This window comes from Stigmatopora nigra, chromosome 22 (assembly GCF_051989575.1).
Source record: "Stigmatopora nigra isolate UIUO_SnigA chromosome 22, RoL_Snig_1.1, whole genome shotgun sequence".
NCBI lineage: Eukaryota > Metazoa > Chordata > Actinopteri > Syngnathiformes > Syngnathidae > Stigmatopora > Stigmatopora nigra.
Genome location: NC_135529.1, coordinates 3,699,973 through 3,717,403, shown reverse-complemented (window position 1 = coordinate 3,717,403; position 17,431 = coordinate 3,699,973). Strand labels below are relative to the sequence as shown.

The window sequence follows — 17,431 nt, the reverse complement described above, 5'->3', positions numbered from 1 at the left end:
TTAGAAAAGCTGCAATCTTCTTTAACCGTAGAAGAGTCCACAACAATGACCCACAACATTAAACATGGATATTTACACTGCCGGCACTCGCCTCCAAAACACTGGCACCTTGTAAATTAGCAACATCGCACTGTGAAATTTCCAATCAGCCCCTTTGTGCTTGATCAACTCAGCAGGCATATCAATTGAGGCAATCAGTGTTTCTAGGAGCATTTTCATGATAGAAACCCTGCAGTCTTTGTAATGTGGATGCTTTCTATGCTCCACCAGAGATGAGAAAGAGAGAGAGTGTAAGCAAAAAAGCCTAAAGCCAACAGCTTTACTTGCTTTTCCAATAATAGATTGAAATCAAACAACCGCTGGCCACTTTTACCAACAATTTGCATTCATCGCATCCAATCTCTTAACTTCATCTCGTTAAACCCCGTCTCTCTGCACTTCAAATATAGGGCGGGCTAATGTTTAAATTGACTTTATTCACAAGTGCAAAAGTGAAGCAAATATGATAATCCAGAACATGCAAGAGATAAACCAAAGAAAATGCTATCATGGCTGAAACTATCTTAACAGTCATCTTACAGGCAATTAAAATATATTAATATTTTTGAAACTTGCTCTAACTAGCATATTTAAACAGATAATCTGTTGCCATCATGATAAAAAATATATTTATATCTATTAAGATGAAGATACATTAAGGTTAGAGTTGCTGTATGTTTAGAGGAGTTTTTCTATTACCATTTCTCTAGTTGCTTTACAGGCTAGAGCGTGAGATCACCTCCTTGGGGACCATTAGTTGTAATTAAATGTTTCCATTGCTATTACAACCTTACGTTCAACTAGGAGTGGACATTTTTCTGAAATCATATGTTCCATGTTTTAATCTTGACACGTAATTGTGCTTTTACACTTGCTGTGGCTTTTTTTGATTGAGGTGCTATTAGATATTCCTCAATAAATTACAAAAAAAACCTCAGCAAACCACTGAATTCACAATTAGGAGGGAAATCTTGCCACTCCTTCCGCCTCGACGTCAGGCCCTTTGGCGAGAAGCACTTGCATAAAGCTTCTGTGAGAACAAGGCACAGATTTGACAGCCGGCTGCTGGCAATTTAGTCCCCCCCTATATTATAGCTGCCATGATTTTATTAGCCACTGTCTTATTGCTTCAGTAAATCAAGTTAAACAAATTAAATAATTACCCCACATGCCCCATGCTCATTACTTAGAAATCTAGAGTGACTGAGACTCGTACATTATGCTCCATTTTAAAAAAGAGAAACGCACTAAAAACAAATATCAAGACAAATTGTTACCACAAAGTGACTAACCATAAAACATGTCATAAATTGCAGTACAACTTTAGAGAGCACAACTTTCTAATTGTGTATAATTATCAGAAGCTCTTTTCACACTCTGCATGTTTCATTTCGCTCAAGTGTGAATATTTTGATCCATTAAAACACACGGACAAAGATTAGTTATTAAAAATTCAAATGTTTTTAGTACTGGCGAATCCACTGACTAAATCAGAATTACATACGGACTCCCTAAAAATGTAACATAAATGTAAAAATACTAATGTCTTAAAAGGCTGTTAAAAAGAAATGAAATGCAAGAACATAAATGTGGAATTTACCCCATTTGTCCAGCATTGGCCTTGCTGAGAATTATTTTGGTTTAGTTAAATAGAAAAAATAAAGTTATGTATCCTGAGGGAGGTAAGGTAGTCATTCCTGATCTTTTCCACTCTTAAAAAGTAGATGTTTCTGATCAAATTTGCTCACAGCACACCCCAGTAAACACACTAAGCACCCCCTGAAGCACCCTGCTCAGTTACTAGCTTTAATCTGTCATTCAGACAAGTAGTCATGTCAACCACTGATCATCCACAAAGACACTTGCCCTCATCTTAACTCAAATCATTTTTGCTGCTGCACAAACTCATCATGCAACCACCCTGCAAATCAGTTTAAATGAAGAATCAGTCCCCAACTGAGCACAAGAGAAAGTCGCAACATGAACAGGATGGACAGCGGGGATTGTCAGGGGTGGCAGACTCTTTGATTGCAATATTGGCCAAGTTGATTTGGGTTTTTTTAATTTCATTGTGGTCACAGACAAAGTAAAACCATTATTATTCATTTATTTTAGTTTTTCTTATCCCCATAACATCCGTCTGTCAGGACAATGACAGAAAGCTGACATTCAAGTGTTTCAGTAAGGCGTTCAATGGGTTTATTATTTGGGGTTACCATAACACTGATTTAACTTAGTCAACCATACTTTTTTTTGATAGTTGACCCCTGACATTTGCACTCCAACCTGCTGTTGCCTTGACCCATGCATTACCTTTTAAGATGATTCTGAAATCGATTACTTGTCATGGTAACTTGAAAATGAAAAGGACCAGTTTAGCATTTTCGATTACCGCTAATATTTCAAGGATTATCAAATCATCATACATGTGGGCCACCCTTCAAATGTAATTAATACTAATTTCACTGTAGTTCAGGCACATCTAATTCTGCTTGATAGATAAATCACACATTTTATTTTATCTCCCAAGGAACGCTTGCATAAAATTTGGCCAGTGGAGTTTTTTTTCTTTAATATCAGCTTTAATCCTAAAGTTTAATTGCTACAAGGATAATGAATAACTCATTGGCCTCCCACAACCATAATAAATGTATGGGCTACTTGCGCTCAATCCCTAGCCATCTCCGGATGTGTTATTTTCTCCTTCTAGCTTCACATTAAACAGAAATGTCTTGTTTCTCCATTCTTTATGTGTGGGCAAGGCTGCATCAGTAAAGTATATTGGAGCAGAAAGTGCACTCTTTGCATGAGAATGCCACTGTGCTGAATTTATCATGCACATGAACACTTTGCAGCAGAATTCTAATGTCAGTACAGACATTTTACCTTATTTTGTTTAAATATATCGAGTAGTTTGAATTGAAATCTAATGTAATTAGATTAATTGTAATTAATTGGAGGTCAATACCGTTTAGTGTGTGACATCTGGTTAATCCCAAGAAAACCTGAGTAGCTTTTCAGTAGAAACTCTAAACTACTGCCATAATGCTTTTATCTTATTAGGCGAAATGTTAATTGTTTGAAAATCCTCCTCTGGTATTGCCCATCACTTTATATATTTCCCAGTGTAAGTAACAGCAGTTACCTGTCTCTCACACACACACACACACACACACACACACACACACACACACACACACACACACACCATTGCTGCCTCACCCCCTCAATCATTTCAACTTGTGTTGATCAAATGAACGCTGAAACATATGCCAACTATGCAATAAACATTCAGGAATCCTTTGCTTGCTCCAAGATCCAAATGTGACAATCAGGTTTGTTGTACATTTAATAACTCATTATTGCATACTCATCCTATCAAATGAATATACTCAGTGACAGCTTATGCACCTAAAGAAAACCCATCCCCTATACATGGCGCACACATGATCTGCACCTATCAAGCATCTACTAATCTGTTGTGTTGGCTGAGTTTCTCTTCAACATTCTCTCTTAAACATGCTTGTGCATACCTTTGACATTCATACTGTCTGCTGCAATGTTGTCTTTTTAACTGTCTGTGCTATTTATTTCTGTGTGGAATGGCCAACATTGTCATTTATGGAGCTGCATCTTGGTGGTTGTTTGTGTTTGCTACTCATAGGAATCAAACAATTGAACATACAACACAATACACTAAACAGCCAATGACAAGTGGAATATGTACCACTATTAATTTGAAATGGTTACATTTAATAATTATTTGATATGTTTGTTTATGATTCTTATAAAATCTAAACAGTCTAAACTCCTGTTTCAGTGCCAGGACTGTCCAGAATCACGCTACCCAAAAGAAATAGGCATTAATGGTATAGATAATGGATCAATGTTGTATTTGGTCACTTAGGTCAGACTCAATTATGCATTTTACTGATTTTCTACTTTGGTTTTTATTGCAGTTGTACTATGCTCTATAAAATAACCGTTTTCTCTCCAGAATTATTATTAATATCATCATAAAACCCAAACTATCTCTAAATTGTTTTGGGACAAAAATGATGTTATTTCTTTTTATGTTTTTCCCCTTATATAGCACCCATGTCATTCCTAACCAAACTATTGTTTTATATTATTGGCCTTTAAGGTATTTGAGAAATTCTTATGGAGAAGTTCTGGCAATGGAAAATATACAAGTAAACTTTTAAAGCTTAGCCTTTTGAAATATCATTGTTAAAGCTCTTTCACAGTTTTCACATCAATGGTGATGACCATGTCTGATATCTCATATGATCCATGTAGATTTAGCATGAGCAAAATGGGCATTCTTTGCGCATATACTTCTTTGGTACATTTGGCCTATGTAGGCAAACAAATTTGAAGCGGGAATTGCCTTTTTGCTCATCCTAACTCTTTGGAATGATCTGTTTAAGTGTGGCTCAAAGCTCTCATATTGCCTTTTTTTTGTTTTGTTTTTTTAGATAAGTACTCTGTGTTGAGGGATGTAGCGGGCAAGGGGAGAGAGACAGAGAGCAATAGAAAATGCCATTTAAACATCTCCCCTTTCCAGGTATATAATGACTGTGTGAATGTCTCTCTGAGGACACGACACAGGTCGAGCTGCTTGGCTGCGTGCGTTGACTGACTGCCGTGTCTCTCTTCTCGCTCACCCCCACCTGTCTGTTTTTCTCCTATTGACTTCTCTTTGCCACCTTATCATCCTGACATCTGCTTGATCGCATCTGTCACCCATCCCCTTTCTGTCGTCGCTCTGTTGCATTTGTTTGACTTTTTATTTTATGTCAAATCTTCTTACCCTACTTGCATGCATAAAATGCATTCAAACAAAACCTTTCTACACCAGAACTTTCCCCGTTCTACGCTTGCTACTACAAACCAGAGGCTGGCAGATGGCCCGTCTGCCAGGCAAGCTGCCAATATCTGCCCTCACAACCCAAATGAGCACCCCATGGCACTGAACGCTCAGACCCAGAACCAGACCTCAAACACTTCCAACGCCATGGCCCCTGCCTCCACCCGTTACCAGCCCCCAGCATGCTGCGACATTCCCTGTGCGCTGATTGTGCAGCATTCCTACGAACCCAACAACCCCTCCGAGTTGGCACCCAAAATGCGAATGACCACCTTCACCACTGCACCCCCCACCCCAAGGTTATACATACACTAAAACATAAAGACCGTGTTTGATAATGCTTGAAGGCTCATCACAAATGACTGAACCGCATAGTTGATTTAAAGGAAATGAGTTCATGTTGTTAAAAACTGCATTTTCCTCTCTGTGTGTGATGAGCCCTTTTTTGCCTTCAGGGAAAGCTATCTATCAATCGACATTTAATAGTGTTGCATCTTTACTGAGCAAGTTCAATGCGATACTTATGCACATCATACTTGATCACCAAAGTCATGCCTTTGCTTTCTGATAGATGTTAAAGATGAGTTATAGATATTGATTATGTACCAGGTGCAATATGATTGGGACCTTCAGAACTTCCGCAAAACCCATTCACTCACCTTCACTGCAGTCCCTTGCCACCTAAACTTAATTTTATTCCCATGTCCTATCACACAGATGGCAGATTGTGATTGACTCTTTCCCTTTACGCCCATTCACTCTGTTATCCTAACAAATCTTTCCACACCTTTGTCATGCCCTTCTTTTAATTGATCAATGTGAGTATGATAGTGGCAGGAAAAAGTACAAAGCCCCCACCCCCAACCACTCCCCCGCCACTTCCATAGATGGCAACAGTGGGGTGACAGTTGCTCTCCTTCATCCATGAGTGTCAAATGGTACGACTCAACCCCCTTGACCCCAAGAACACGGTCAGTGAATATTTTAATCCAACCTTTTTTCCCCCAAAACTCCCATCACGTGTTCTCCCTTGCGATATTTTATCAGTGTCGAAAATGACACTTTAAACTATGTAATACATTACACTTTCTACTCCCTACCTCTGTAAATCTTAACTCACAAAACTTGAAGTCTTCCTCTACAGCCCTTGTTTTCCCAGCCCCCATGCTCACAAAAGCCTCACCTCATTAGATACAAACTATGCCATCCTGCACCACTCAGTCCGCAAGAGCATGAAACACTTCCCAGTTGAGTGTCACCATCCTTAGGTCTTGTGGTTGTTTCGATGTGAACATAGATGCATATTCTTAGTGTTTTAGTTTAAATAAGTGATGCCATAATGTATGAGTGGCAATGGAATCTCCAAAGTCAAGCACATTTCCCATAATGCTTTGACGTTAAATTGTTTTAATTTCAAAACATTTTTATCCTTCAGAAATAATGCACTTAGTGTATTAATTATGTAACCATAAATCTCAACCACCAATTTTCATAGAAAATCACCACAGACACTGCAATTGTTCCACGTCATATTTTTGAGACCTTTATGACAAAATACATATACTTCATTAGCCTATACAAATGCATAAATAGACTACAAGACAACGGTTCAAAGCGAAGCGAAAATGTCGCAGATTATAGTTTGAGAATTACACTCATTTATTCAAACATTGGTGGTGTCATAAAAAACTGGAAATGCGTTTAGCTAAAGTCTTTCAAGAATTGCTGACAATTTTTCCTTCCACAACTTTGGGGAGTTTGATTGGAGGTTCCACTGTATGAATCACTTGATCAATAAATTTAGATGCAATATGTGAAACTCAAAGGCATCCACATGAAAACGAGATGTCAGTCTCAATGTGGACTCTCAGATGAAGTGGTTGTGGTAAGCAGTGTTAAGTATTTCCTGCCTTTGAAGCATTTTAATAAGATATACCTGTGCACATATATGTAGTTGGTGTTCACGCTGGAATCACAAAGCATGTATCAAAAGTGCGTGTTTTGACCCAGTATTCCAGGTTCTGCACTCCCTTTAGAGACTTTGTAGAAGTGTATGTATATTACGCTCTCTCTTTTTTCTCAGTATCCTGACCACAGTGTTCCCTCCCATCTTCCCTTTCTCCTTCTTGACATTTAACCCTCATGGTCACCACCTCATGCTCATCCTACACCTAATGATTGTGATGTCATGCGTGGATACTCATCCTCTGTAACCACATTGGCATCGTGTCGATGGTGTTTTACTCACCTCTTGTCGATGACCTGTTGGTTTGGTTGTTATTCATTTTTACTGATCCCTTCTTTTCAACAACCCATTTCTGTTGAACTCATCTCAATTATTTACATGATCAAATCTTCCATTTTGGCCTTCACATGCTCCCCGTTTGTTCGGAAATTTTCTTTAAATCTCTTAAAATCTTCCCGTTTACATTCATCTACTCTTTTTGGACCATCAACTGTCACGGCTTTCTTTTTTCCATCCTCCTCCTTCCCTTGGTTCCCCCTCCTTCGCCTACAGGACGATAAGGAGATCGACTTGGAGCACCTACACCGCCGGGTTAACAGCCTGTGCACAGAGGATGAAAGCCCCCACAAGCAATTCTCCACCTCTTCCGTCGATCTGACTCCCCTCGACATGGACACACTGCCCGTCGCCCGCCAAGCCCTCGAGCAGATAAGCGACTTCCGCAACACGCACATCACCACTACCACTTTCATTCCCGAACAAATTCAGACCCTCAGCCGCAGCCTGTCCGCAAAAGCCGCGGCCGGGTTCTCCGCCGGCTTTGGCGGCGGCGGTGCGGGAGGCATCCTCCAGGACCACCGAACTAGTGGGGTCGGCCCTTTTAGGCAGAGGGCCCCCAACGGTGGTTTCTTCCGCAGCCCCATTAAGACAATGTCCTCTATCCCCTACCAGCCCACGGGTCCGGGACCTAACTTCGGTTATGGCAACGACCCAGATAGAGGCACGTCCATTTAAGTGATTGTTTAGAGAATGATTTGGTAAGAAGATCAATAGGGGTGAGTTCAAACTTAATGGGGTTGTAAATCAAAAATTACTAAGATCAAAACTCGGCGCATAGACATCTATGTACATAGGAAATTTTATGTTTTCAATTTCTGCTTAGATGATTCAATTTTATATGAGGAGGCAGGAGGTACAGGGGTTCTACTTGGCGTACACTAGCTAATGGTGCACATCGGACAGGGTCCACAGATTGATATTTTTTGCTTTATTTGTAGTGATCTTGTAATTGTTAGGAGGCGGTGTACTTTTGAGGGTGTGTTTGATCTTTTGGTCCCTAACATGAAGACTGCCTGCCTGAAAAAAAACATCTGAACACACTTCTACTGCTACTGTAGATAGACTTTGGTGGTGTTCTAGCCCGAAAACAACACGTCTAAACAATCTACAGTCAATCTCAATCCTAAGGAGTACTACAAAATGTCCCATCATCTTCTTAAAATAAGCTCACACACAATGGATCAAGAGGACCCAAGTAGGGAACAAGGGCACGGAGTCAAAAACTTTCCTCATGTACTTTAAAACTCCCTTGATAGTGCATCTGAATGAAAAAAAAATGACTTTGGTCATTTTGGTGTGTCAGCTTGAAAATCAACATGTCCATTCTTGAATGCGCATTGAAGACGCCATGTGAATCCCACTGCACTGTACCAGTGCCCAAAGACCTGTAAGTGATTGTATGTCGAGCTGACCTAATTTTATTTTTTCCTCTCATGGTACCTACTGTGTTATCTGCTTTTCAAATTCATGGTGAGATATTTTGACAGACTCTTCAAAAAGGTAATACGGAAGGTGGAAAAAAAAACAAAAGAATATATCTAATAGAAAGAATTTCAATGCTTACTATATGTCTTTTTATGAAGTTTGTTTTCAGAAAAGAAATTAACACGTGGAATGTGTTGGGGTCAGTAAATACAAAAAAAAGGACATATTTCCAAGCTGTTTACTTGTTTGAACTACTTAAACGAGTGTTGTAGTCTGTTTTTTTGCTTCACACGTCATTCAAATCTTACATTTTTTCTTTAGTTTCAATGGCGTAGTAAAGCATAATTCTCCAAGGTTTATGTTTTGACTCGATAATCCATTTCTTATGAGCAACGAGTAGTAGTGCAATGGGTTTTGTCTTGAGCAGCATTTTCAGAGCAGGCCTTATACGCCAATTTAGTCTTTCACAACTGCCACTCCATCCACAAATGTCCTCCTTTAGCAGAAAACACCAAATGGCAGATTAATTCAGAATATCTTCTCTTGTTCTAATGTAAAGTGTATTCTTTCTATAACTTGATTTTAAAGTGCCAATTATTTCCAACAACACCTTTAAGGTACATTTTAATTGTGAAAGAGGAAATGCAGAACAGTATTTCAAGGGAGGAGAGTTCAATTGGAAGCCACCTGGTTTTCATTGACACTTAATTGATATGATTGTTTAGAGCAATTTTTTTTAGTTAACTAAAAACATTGTGCATAGAAAACTCAGTCCATGCAACAGTGTTTTAGGAGCAAATGTTATTAGGTGTTTTATTTCTTATAATGTTAGGCTGCAATATGGCTAATGAATGGCAAAATAGGACGCAAACATTTACTAAGAGTTTTATTTAGTATAAATAAAAAACATTATTAATGGAAAAAAATGTATATTTTACATGCCAATGCTATTTTTGTTATACAAAAAGAAAACTGTCATGAAGAGGCCACTGTTTTAGTTTTTTTTTTAACATTTATTACTTACAGCGCTTCTTAAACTTTTGCCAATTCAGCACCCAAGAGTATTCCTCCTGAAATGTATTGCAATAGCAATTTATTTCAATTTACTGCAACATGAATAATGACTTAAGATCTTTTTCAAATATTTTGCAGTCGGCTAGACAAAATATTTGAATACATAAATAGTTGAGACATATTTTGGGTGCCGAAGACAAGTTTGGGAAAGTCTGCCTTACATGAATAACATCAATATGTAAATGCCCCTTTGCTTGAACCATTTTCAGTTAAATTTGATATCATTTTCGTGGGTAGTTGTGGCTGGTCCTTTTCTTTTCTTTTTTTTTTGGAGGGGGGGGGGGGATCTGTTAGTTTTGCTGGCTAAATAACAAAAAAAAGTCCTTCATTAAAAAGAAGCATGCACAAAATTAATCTAGCCATCATTTGTTAATATTTTGTTGTTAATTTCTCATATAGAACTACATATTTTACTTGGCAATTTTCCAAAATAACATTTACAACAACAAAAAAAAGGAAATATGTTGTACAGTATTTAAGATAGGCCTATTTTGTTGTATGTGTTGCATATTATTAAAAATCTGAACAAACTGGGGCCTCTGTTACAGGTGGCAACGCTTTCTGTGTATAATTTGTCTAATAAACTGGTTTTCTACAGTGGGTTGGTTAATGTCGTTTTTATAATGACAAACATAATCGTGGGTGGTTGTACTATAGTTCCCCTTTAATGCTTGAATATGTATCACAGCACTGGATTGAGGAGATGATGAACCACTAGATGTCAGCAAAGGCAAGTATATGAAGTACTGTAGATGTTTTTTTTAACCAGGGGTCGGTAAACTTTTTGACACATAGGTATAAACAATGCATATTTTCAAATGTTATTCCTTGAGAGCTATACTCATATTTTAAAAGAAGAAAATACATGATTATCTGTGCATTTCTTTTAATTACAATTCGATTTATTAAGGTGACAGGTATATGTACTTTTTTAAACTTGGGAAATTATTGTTAAGAGACAATTCTGCTTTATCATTATGATTATTTGTTATTATTGATTTAGTTAAGGCAGCCTGTGGTAAGAGTGGTTAGCACAGCCGGCTCAATCCCTGATGGGTTCAGACCGTTCTGGGTGGAGTTTGCATGTTCTCCTTGACCTGCATGGGTTTTCTGTGGGTTCTCCAATTTAGTCCCATATCCCAAAAACATGCATGGTAGTCTGTTTGTACACTCCTAAAAACTCACTAAAATGTCCCTAGGTATGAGTGTGAGCATGAATGGTTGTTGGTTTCCTTGTGCCCTGCAATTCAGGGGTGTCCCCCGCCTACTGCCCAAAGTGAGCTGGCATAGGCTCCAGCACCCCTGCGACCCTTGTGAGGATAAGCGTTACATAAAATGAATTAATCATTGAGTTAAACGGTTAAACAGCCCCTGTTTTCATTCAGACAAACGCATGGGCTTATTGTGTGGATGTGCAGCCCCTTGAAGGCCGAACTACAATAAGCACAAGCCAGGTTTGAGGTTCCTCTCGTGCGCCTCCTCACTCCGGCCGCGTGCCTGTCACGTTGCGGTCTCCCCGGAGACGAGCATGAAGAGCCGCAGCATGCAGACTCTTCTCCCCTAGTGCTGGAATGAGGGATGCCTCCCCCCCCCCCCCCCCAACACTTCTCTCATCCCCTTCTAAAGCCAAGGCACCCCCCACAGGCATGACCAATAGAACATAGAGTCTCCATTGTGAGCGCGACACTTTAATAATGGCCGGCTACAATATCCAACCTGTCGGTAGCCTCAGGAGCCCAGTCCGGCCCCATTGGACAGGGGGCGTGTAGGTGGAGAGAGGGGGCGAACGCTCGGCGCCAGACCGACGCCCCTTGTGATGGATGCATGAATAAAAAGTAGAGGGTTGGAACCCTGTTGCTTGCAACAGGTATATATGCATTGCATGTCTATTTCTGTTTACTAAGTCACATTCATCAGCTACTGCAATGTTTCACAATCTTAATAGAGCCAAAGCTGGTGTGCACAAATATGTATATAATATTGCATATTTGTGGCCAGCATGTCACATCAGAGTGCCACATGTCCCCGTCTCCTTTTGGACATTTTCTGAAGAGCTGAGGTGTGTTCAAACAATTAGCGTTATTAAATCAGGACTGCAGAAATGCTCATTCATACCTGCAGTGATTGTTCAGTTTCACAATTTTATGACTTTTTCTTTCCGTTCATTTATTAGTTTTAATTTCTATTTCCTATTTCAATTGTTTTTTAATGATTATCTTAATATATATTAGAATTTTCTTATGTAAACCACCGTGGCCTCGTTGACCTGTGCTATACAAATACATTTGTCTTGTCTGACTTTACCTCATCTAATCCCATTGTATTTTACAAATGAATATATTTCTATTTACACCTTCATTTAAAACCACCCATCTTTCTTCTCTTTTTTTATAGCATAACATCAGAGCCCTGTCCAGTAGTGGCTATAAGTACAATTTCTCACTTATCGTCAGGCCAAAGTTTAGCCTGGATTGTTAGAAAAAGTATTTATTGTGTTGAGGTAAGTGATAACATTTTTTCAGCTCTGCTTATTTGAAAGGTAAGTTGTAAAGTGAATTTTTAAATGATATTAAACTGTCTGGGGATAATAGTTTTGTCAAAATGTAATTTATTGATAGGCATTCAGACATTTTAGGTCTTAGCTGTTTTACTCACTTATTTATTCAGGGATATTGATTGTGATGATTTTATTATTTACTCAGATCAAAAGTCATGTTGCAATGAATTCAATACTTCGAGGATGATCTTACATGTTTATTTAATTGAACATATTTCACTAAATGAATGGCAACAGGTGGGCAGAAAAGTGAATGACTCTTTCTTGCAGAAGAGAGAGCATTGAGTTGTTCAGGTGTTTCCTCTAAGTTTCTCTGCAAAAGTTGCTACAGTCTTTTTAGTAAATAACTGCCAAGGCACAGTGGTCAGGAATCACAATGGTACTGTATTCAACATCCTTAATTGAGCGTGCTACACTTAGGCCAAATAACCCGGTATTAGTAGATGCACGACTGATCCCATTGCACTTTAAAGTTTGGTCATTTGATCGCTCATTTACACTGTTTCCTTCTTCAATGTGACGATTACATTGATTTGCAGCATCAGCGGTTATAACACACGTGTGTCATTAAACCTAGCTCGTGTTTCCGAAGCATTCTGTAAAGCCTCGCTGGGCGTTCCGAGGCTGGGATCAAAAGACATGTACGACAATAGCAGGGTGAAATTAGAGACTTTGGCCGAATGGAGATAGAAAGAGAGAGTGTGTGCAAGACTCAGGAAGTGTTTGTGTGCCCTCTGCGTCACACATCCCACGTGTCATTTTTTAAATTGTATTTATCATTGTCAAACTCTCAGACATTGGAACAACTTTCCAAACTTCGTAACACGTGAAAGTGCATTGTTTCACAGAGTTTCTTTTTTCCCTTTTGGCTAGTCTCTATAGTGCATCTACGTTTTTAATTTATATGTATTATAGGAATACAATTTTTCACCAAAATTCCAAAATCGGAACCAGGATATCCATTGGTAAAATTGCAGTATCAGATCTATTTTTATTTTTACTTTGGTCTCACCATGTTAGCAGTTTTTTGCAGATTGCTGGTATATTTGCTTGCTAATCGCTATCGCCAAATTGAAATCTTGTGCCGTTTTCTGCTATTCTTCGCTAGATGCATATTTGGTTTGTTTGTTTTACTTCCTTTTCTTGTGTTGTCTTGTGTCTCTGTGTTGTGTAGGAAATTGGCTTGTCTTGTTTTGGACTTGTTTCCTACTCTTGGCTCACTCTGCTTTATATACCTGTCGACCATTTGTCGCTGACCCTTTTTCAAATTCAACTTCATATCCACATGAAACCACTGCTGGCCATATGCATGTTATAATTAGCCATGTGTTTTTTTTAATTTATTAACAAAAAAGTTGTCTGAATGTTTCTATATATATTTGTATTTTTAAATGTGTCCCATGTGGATTTCCATAAAGTTGGGGTTATATTTTGTCTTGCAAATGACTTTGGAAAACTTTAACGTCGCTGTTAAATTTTTGTAGGAGAGATGAGTCAATACAGGCATCCCGCCGGATGAGTGTTTTGGGCATCTGCCTCGCATTTCTAGCATCGAGGGTTCGGTCGCAGGTCGGTCCTCACTGTGTAGAGTTTGCATGTGTTTCCCCGGCTTGCGTGGGTTTTCTCTGGGTACTCCGGTTACCTCAAATATCATAGTTCGGATGAGCCCCAGTGCGCCCCGCGGCCCTTGTGAGGATACACAGTTTAGGAAATGAATGAATCAATAAAAACAATCATCGTATTGTTAAAAGCTGGGATTGTATTGTGCACTTTTGTATAAAACAACAAAAGTTTGCTGACATGCAAAAGTTCAAAAAGTTTTTTTTTTTTTTTTATTGCATCCATTCCATGACTCGATTCAGTCTTCACACTAAAACCGTGCACGTGTGTATTTATTGAATGGGGGTGGGAGGTCACTTCTTTGCTTCAAAAGTGGGCAGAAAAACTTTGATAATGATATTATACACCGCCTAACTTTGCAATGGGGGGTATTGAACGTCTCCTTTTGGTCATTCTCTCCCCCCTTGTTCGTTTAGTCATCTTCTTATTGGTCGACTACACGCGACCTGAGTGGGGAGGGGGGCTGCGAGACGCGTGCCACCTTTTAAGCGGACGCCGCGTCTCCAGACACCAGAGACACGCGACTCGCGGTCCTCCTCACGCAGCCAAAAGCAAACCAAATCGTTCGTTTTTTTAAGATCGCCAGCACCTGTCGGAGTTATTTGCGCCGCGTGGGAGGGAAACATGGACGTCCTAAGCGTGGCAGACTGGTGTCAGGGCGTAAAGGGGGCGAGCTGTGAAAGTGACCCACGCGACTGGCTCGCTTCGGGGCAGACTTCCGCCGTCTGCGACACACGCGACTCTTCGGCGGATTACCTGGAACATTCCCCCTACTCCAGCACCGGCTCTTATAATGGTGAGTATATTTATACTTTTTTGCAAGTGGGATTCATATTGAAAATGAAAAGTGAACTGAGTTATAGATAGCATCTTGAAAAAAATGATGAAGTCTTAGAAACTTATTTTAACACTAAGCAAGGTGTGTTTGGGAGTTTATACAGTGCATGGAAAATTGGAAATTAAGGCGAAAGGTTAAAAGTTGATTGGGCTCATTTTGTTCAATTAAGTTTGGAAATTATATTTGTGAGTCTTATTGAGAGAATTAGGAAAATCAGAAGCCCCTGGAAACTTATTAATTGGAAATATAAGACTGGGCTGGATGGTGCTTTCCGAGGAATTGGATATTCCTTGAAATTCAAGTGCAATGTTCCATATCAATTTGGAGTTTTACAAAACTTTCCTTTAGTGTGACAGAACACTTACAAAATGATCTAAACTTTTAAAATTTACGAAAAGAGAGACAAGGAAGAAGTTAATTGAGTTGTAATGATTTGACTAGAAATTCCACTGAGTGGGATTAAGTTGGTAAAATGATGTGCTTTTAGGTAAACTCGTCACCCATGTAGTCTTTATTTGACATGTATTTCTCTGCGGTCGGAAAACGTCACACAATTACTTTAGTCGAAGTCACACCAATGTGATTATTAACGAATGTTATTTCCCTGTTTCAGAGAGTGACTCGCCAGGCTCAGTAGGTCAAGTCAGCCCTCCCAGTTTGCGAAAATCGGGCAAGGGCTCGCTCAAAGTCCGGGACTTGTGCCGCCTTAAAGGCCTGGTGGTCACCGGGGTCGAGCAGGATCCATCCGCCCTACAGAGGGCTCCGTCCAGCAAGGCCGGCAATGGCGTGCAACGGCAAAGGCGCGTGGCCGCTAACGCCCGGGAGCGACGACGCATGCATGGCCTGAACCACGCCTTCGACGCCCTCCGCAACGTCATTCCGGCGTTGGACAATGACAAGAAGCTGTCCAAGTATGAGACGCTGCAAATGGCACAGATTTACATCAACGCCCTTTCGGAGCTCCTGGAAGATCCTCCGTCCTCGTCCACCTCCAACTCATCGAATAGTGACCCCATGCCGGCCCCTACAGCGGGATTCGACTGCGGTCCACGGTCGCCCTCCCAGCCAAGAACCCATTGTGCTGAGGGTCAGCTGGCCGCACATATCGACGCCATATCGCTCCGAGCCACCTTCGACGATGCCTCTTTCCCCACCTTACAAGTGGAAGACAACATGGGCTCCCCTGCGGCGATGGGTGTTGAGGGACCAGCTGACTCGCCCCGCAGCGATGGCGAGTTTTCCCCACAGTCCCATTTTAGTGACTCGGATGAGATGATAGTGGAGGAGGATGAGATCCACGCAGCGTCTTTCTAAAATATAAATCAGAAAATAGAACCAATATATTACCACCACATAAGACCATGCAGTGTCAACCAAATTTTTCTTCAAACATTTTTTAACAACAATTCCTATGTGACATAATTTGGTTCATGCCAATTAGAGGTTGCCAGGTCTCAACGCCATTTCCTACACTTCACTTCAACCCCCCCAAAATGCTGATCCGTCTTCCACTAATTTGTATTTTTACTTTTGTGTTTGGATCATGACTTTTGTTTTGCAACTTTAAAAGTTCACCATGTGCACTTTAATAATGTAATAATGCGTAGCCTATGAGCCAAGGGCTTGTCAAATGACTTAAATCCACACAACGACAAAATATATTTTTGCTTTTTTGTAGCATAGTACTGCCAATTCTACCCATAGAGACTTTAATGTAGCCATCATTGCTGCCTTTTTTAAAACTTGGCTCATTTTGTATAGGTGTCTTTTTGCTTTCACTGGATGAGATTAACTGACATGTATATTTATTTCTTTTCCTGATTTGATATTGTTTATATATATATAAATATACAAAGTTATAATTTTGCCACTTATTGTTTGTTTATGTGATTTTGGAAATTAATAAAAACAAAAATGAAAGAGATGTCTTTGCTTTTAATTTGCTTCATGAATTCTGTGTTATTTTTTACACCTTACCTTTACAGTCAATACAATGTAAACTATTGACTTGATATATATATATATATATATATATATATATATATATATATATATATATATATATATATATATATATATATATATATATATATATATATATATATATATATATATATATATATATATATATATATATATATATATATATATATATATATATATATATATATATGAAAACTAAATTTGAACATTCTGTTTTGTTGTAGAATGTTTTTTTCATTCTTTAATCCAAATCATTAGCATTGTAAAAGGGTTTGTATTCTTTCGAATCGAATTAAACGGCACCGTAGTACTCTTTCCAAAAAAAAAATGTTTCTTTTAATGAACAACAGGTCAAAAAAGACTCTTAAAGTTCTATGTCCAACATATTTTATCTTCACCTTTTTTACTCTAGTTTTAACATTTAAAATTGTACACATCATTTCACTTTTTATGTGAAATTAAAATGAGTGCTTTGAGTCTCAAAGTAAAAATGAAACATGTTCCCTGGCCTTGTTATAGTGATGCTCTCTTGATGTCTATGTAATCATTTATTTATTTACCAGGTTTATAAATACTTTATGCATCAATCGAATTTCCTTCCACTGTGTCATTCCTTGTTTATTGTGTTGTCAATGCTTTATTCTCTGTAAGAGGCCCAAGAGATAATACATGTAGTGTATATATGGTTCCCAAAGGGCATCTCTATTCCATTAGTTTTAA

The 17,431-nt window shown here is 39.0% G+C and overlaps 2 protein-coding genes across 6 annotated transcripts in view; both read left to right on the top strand.

Annotated features, from left to right (window-relative positions):
* Positions 1–10,310, top strand: part of LOC144215399 (glutamate receptor ionotropic, delta-2) — a 230,902-nt gene extending 220,592 nt beyond the window's left edge. For 2 of the 5 annotated variants that reach the window (XM_077744290.1, XM_077744288.1), the window contains one exon: positions 7,428–10,310. In XM_077744290.1, coding sequence (XP_077600416.1) covers positions 7,428–7,889 — 462 coding nt within the window. In that variant the 3' untranslated portion in view covers positions 7,890–10,310. Of the gene's footprint in view, positions 1–4,517; positions 4,607–4,900; positions 5,209–7,427 lie in introns of those variants that run through there. The other 3 variants (XR_013330421.1, XR_013330422.1, XM_077744289.1) reach the window with 3 other exon arrangements.
* A 4,055-nt stretch (positions 10,311–14,365) lies between these two features.
* Positions 14,366–16,495, top strand: LOC144215752 (transcription factor Atoh1-like). The gene is made up of 2 exons (XM_077744865.1): positions 14,366–14,686; positions 15,342–16,495. The coding sequence occupies exons 1-2, from the start codon at positions 14,515–14,517 to the stop codon at positions 16,040–16,042; spliced, it is 873 nt and encodes a 290-aa protein (XP_077600991.1). The 5' UTR covers positions 14,366–14,514; the 3' UTR covers positions 16,043–16,495.
* The last annotated feature ends 936 nt before the right edge of the window (positions 16,496–17,431 follow it).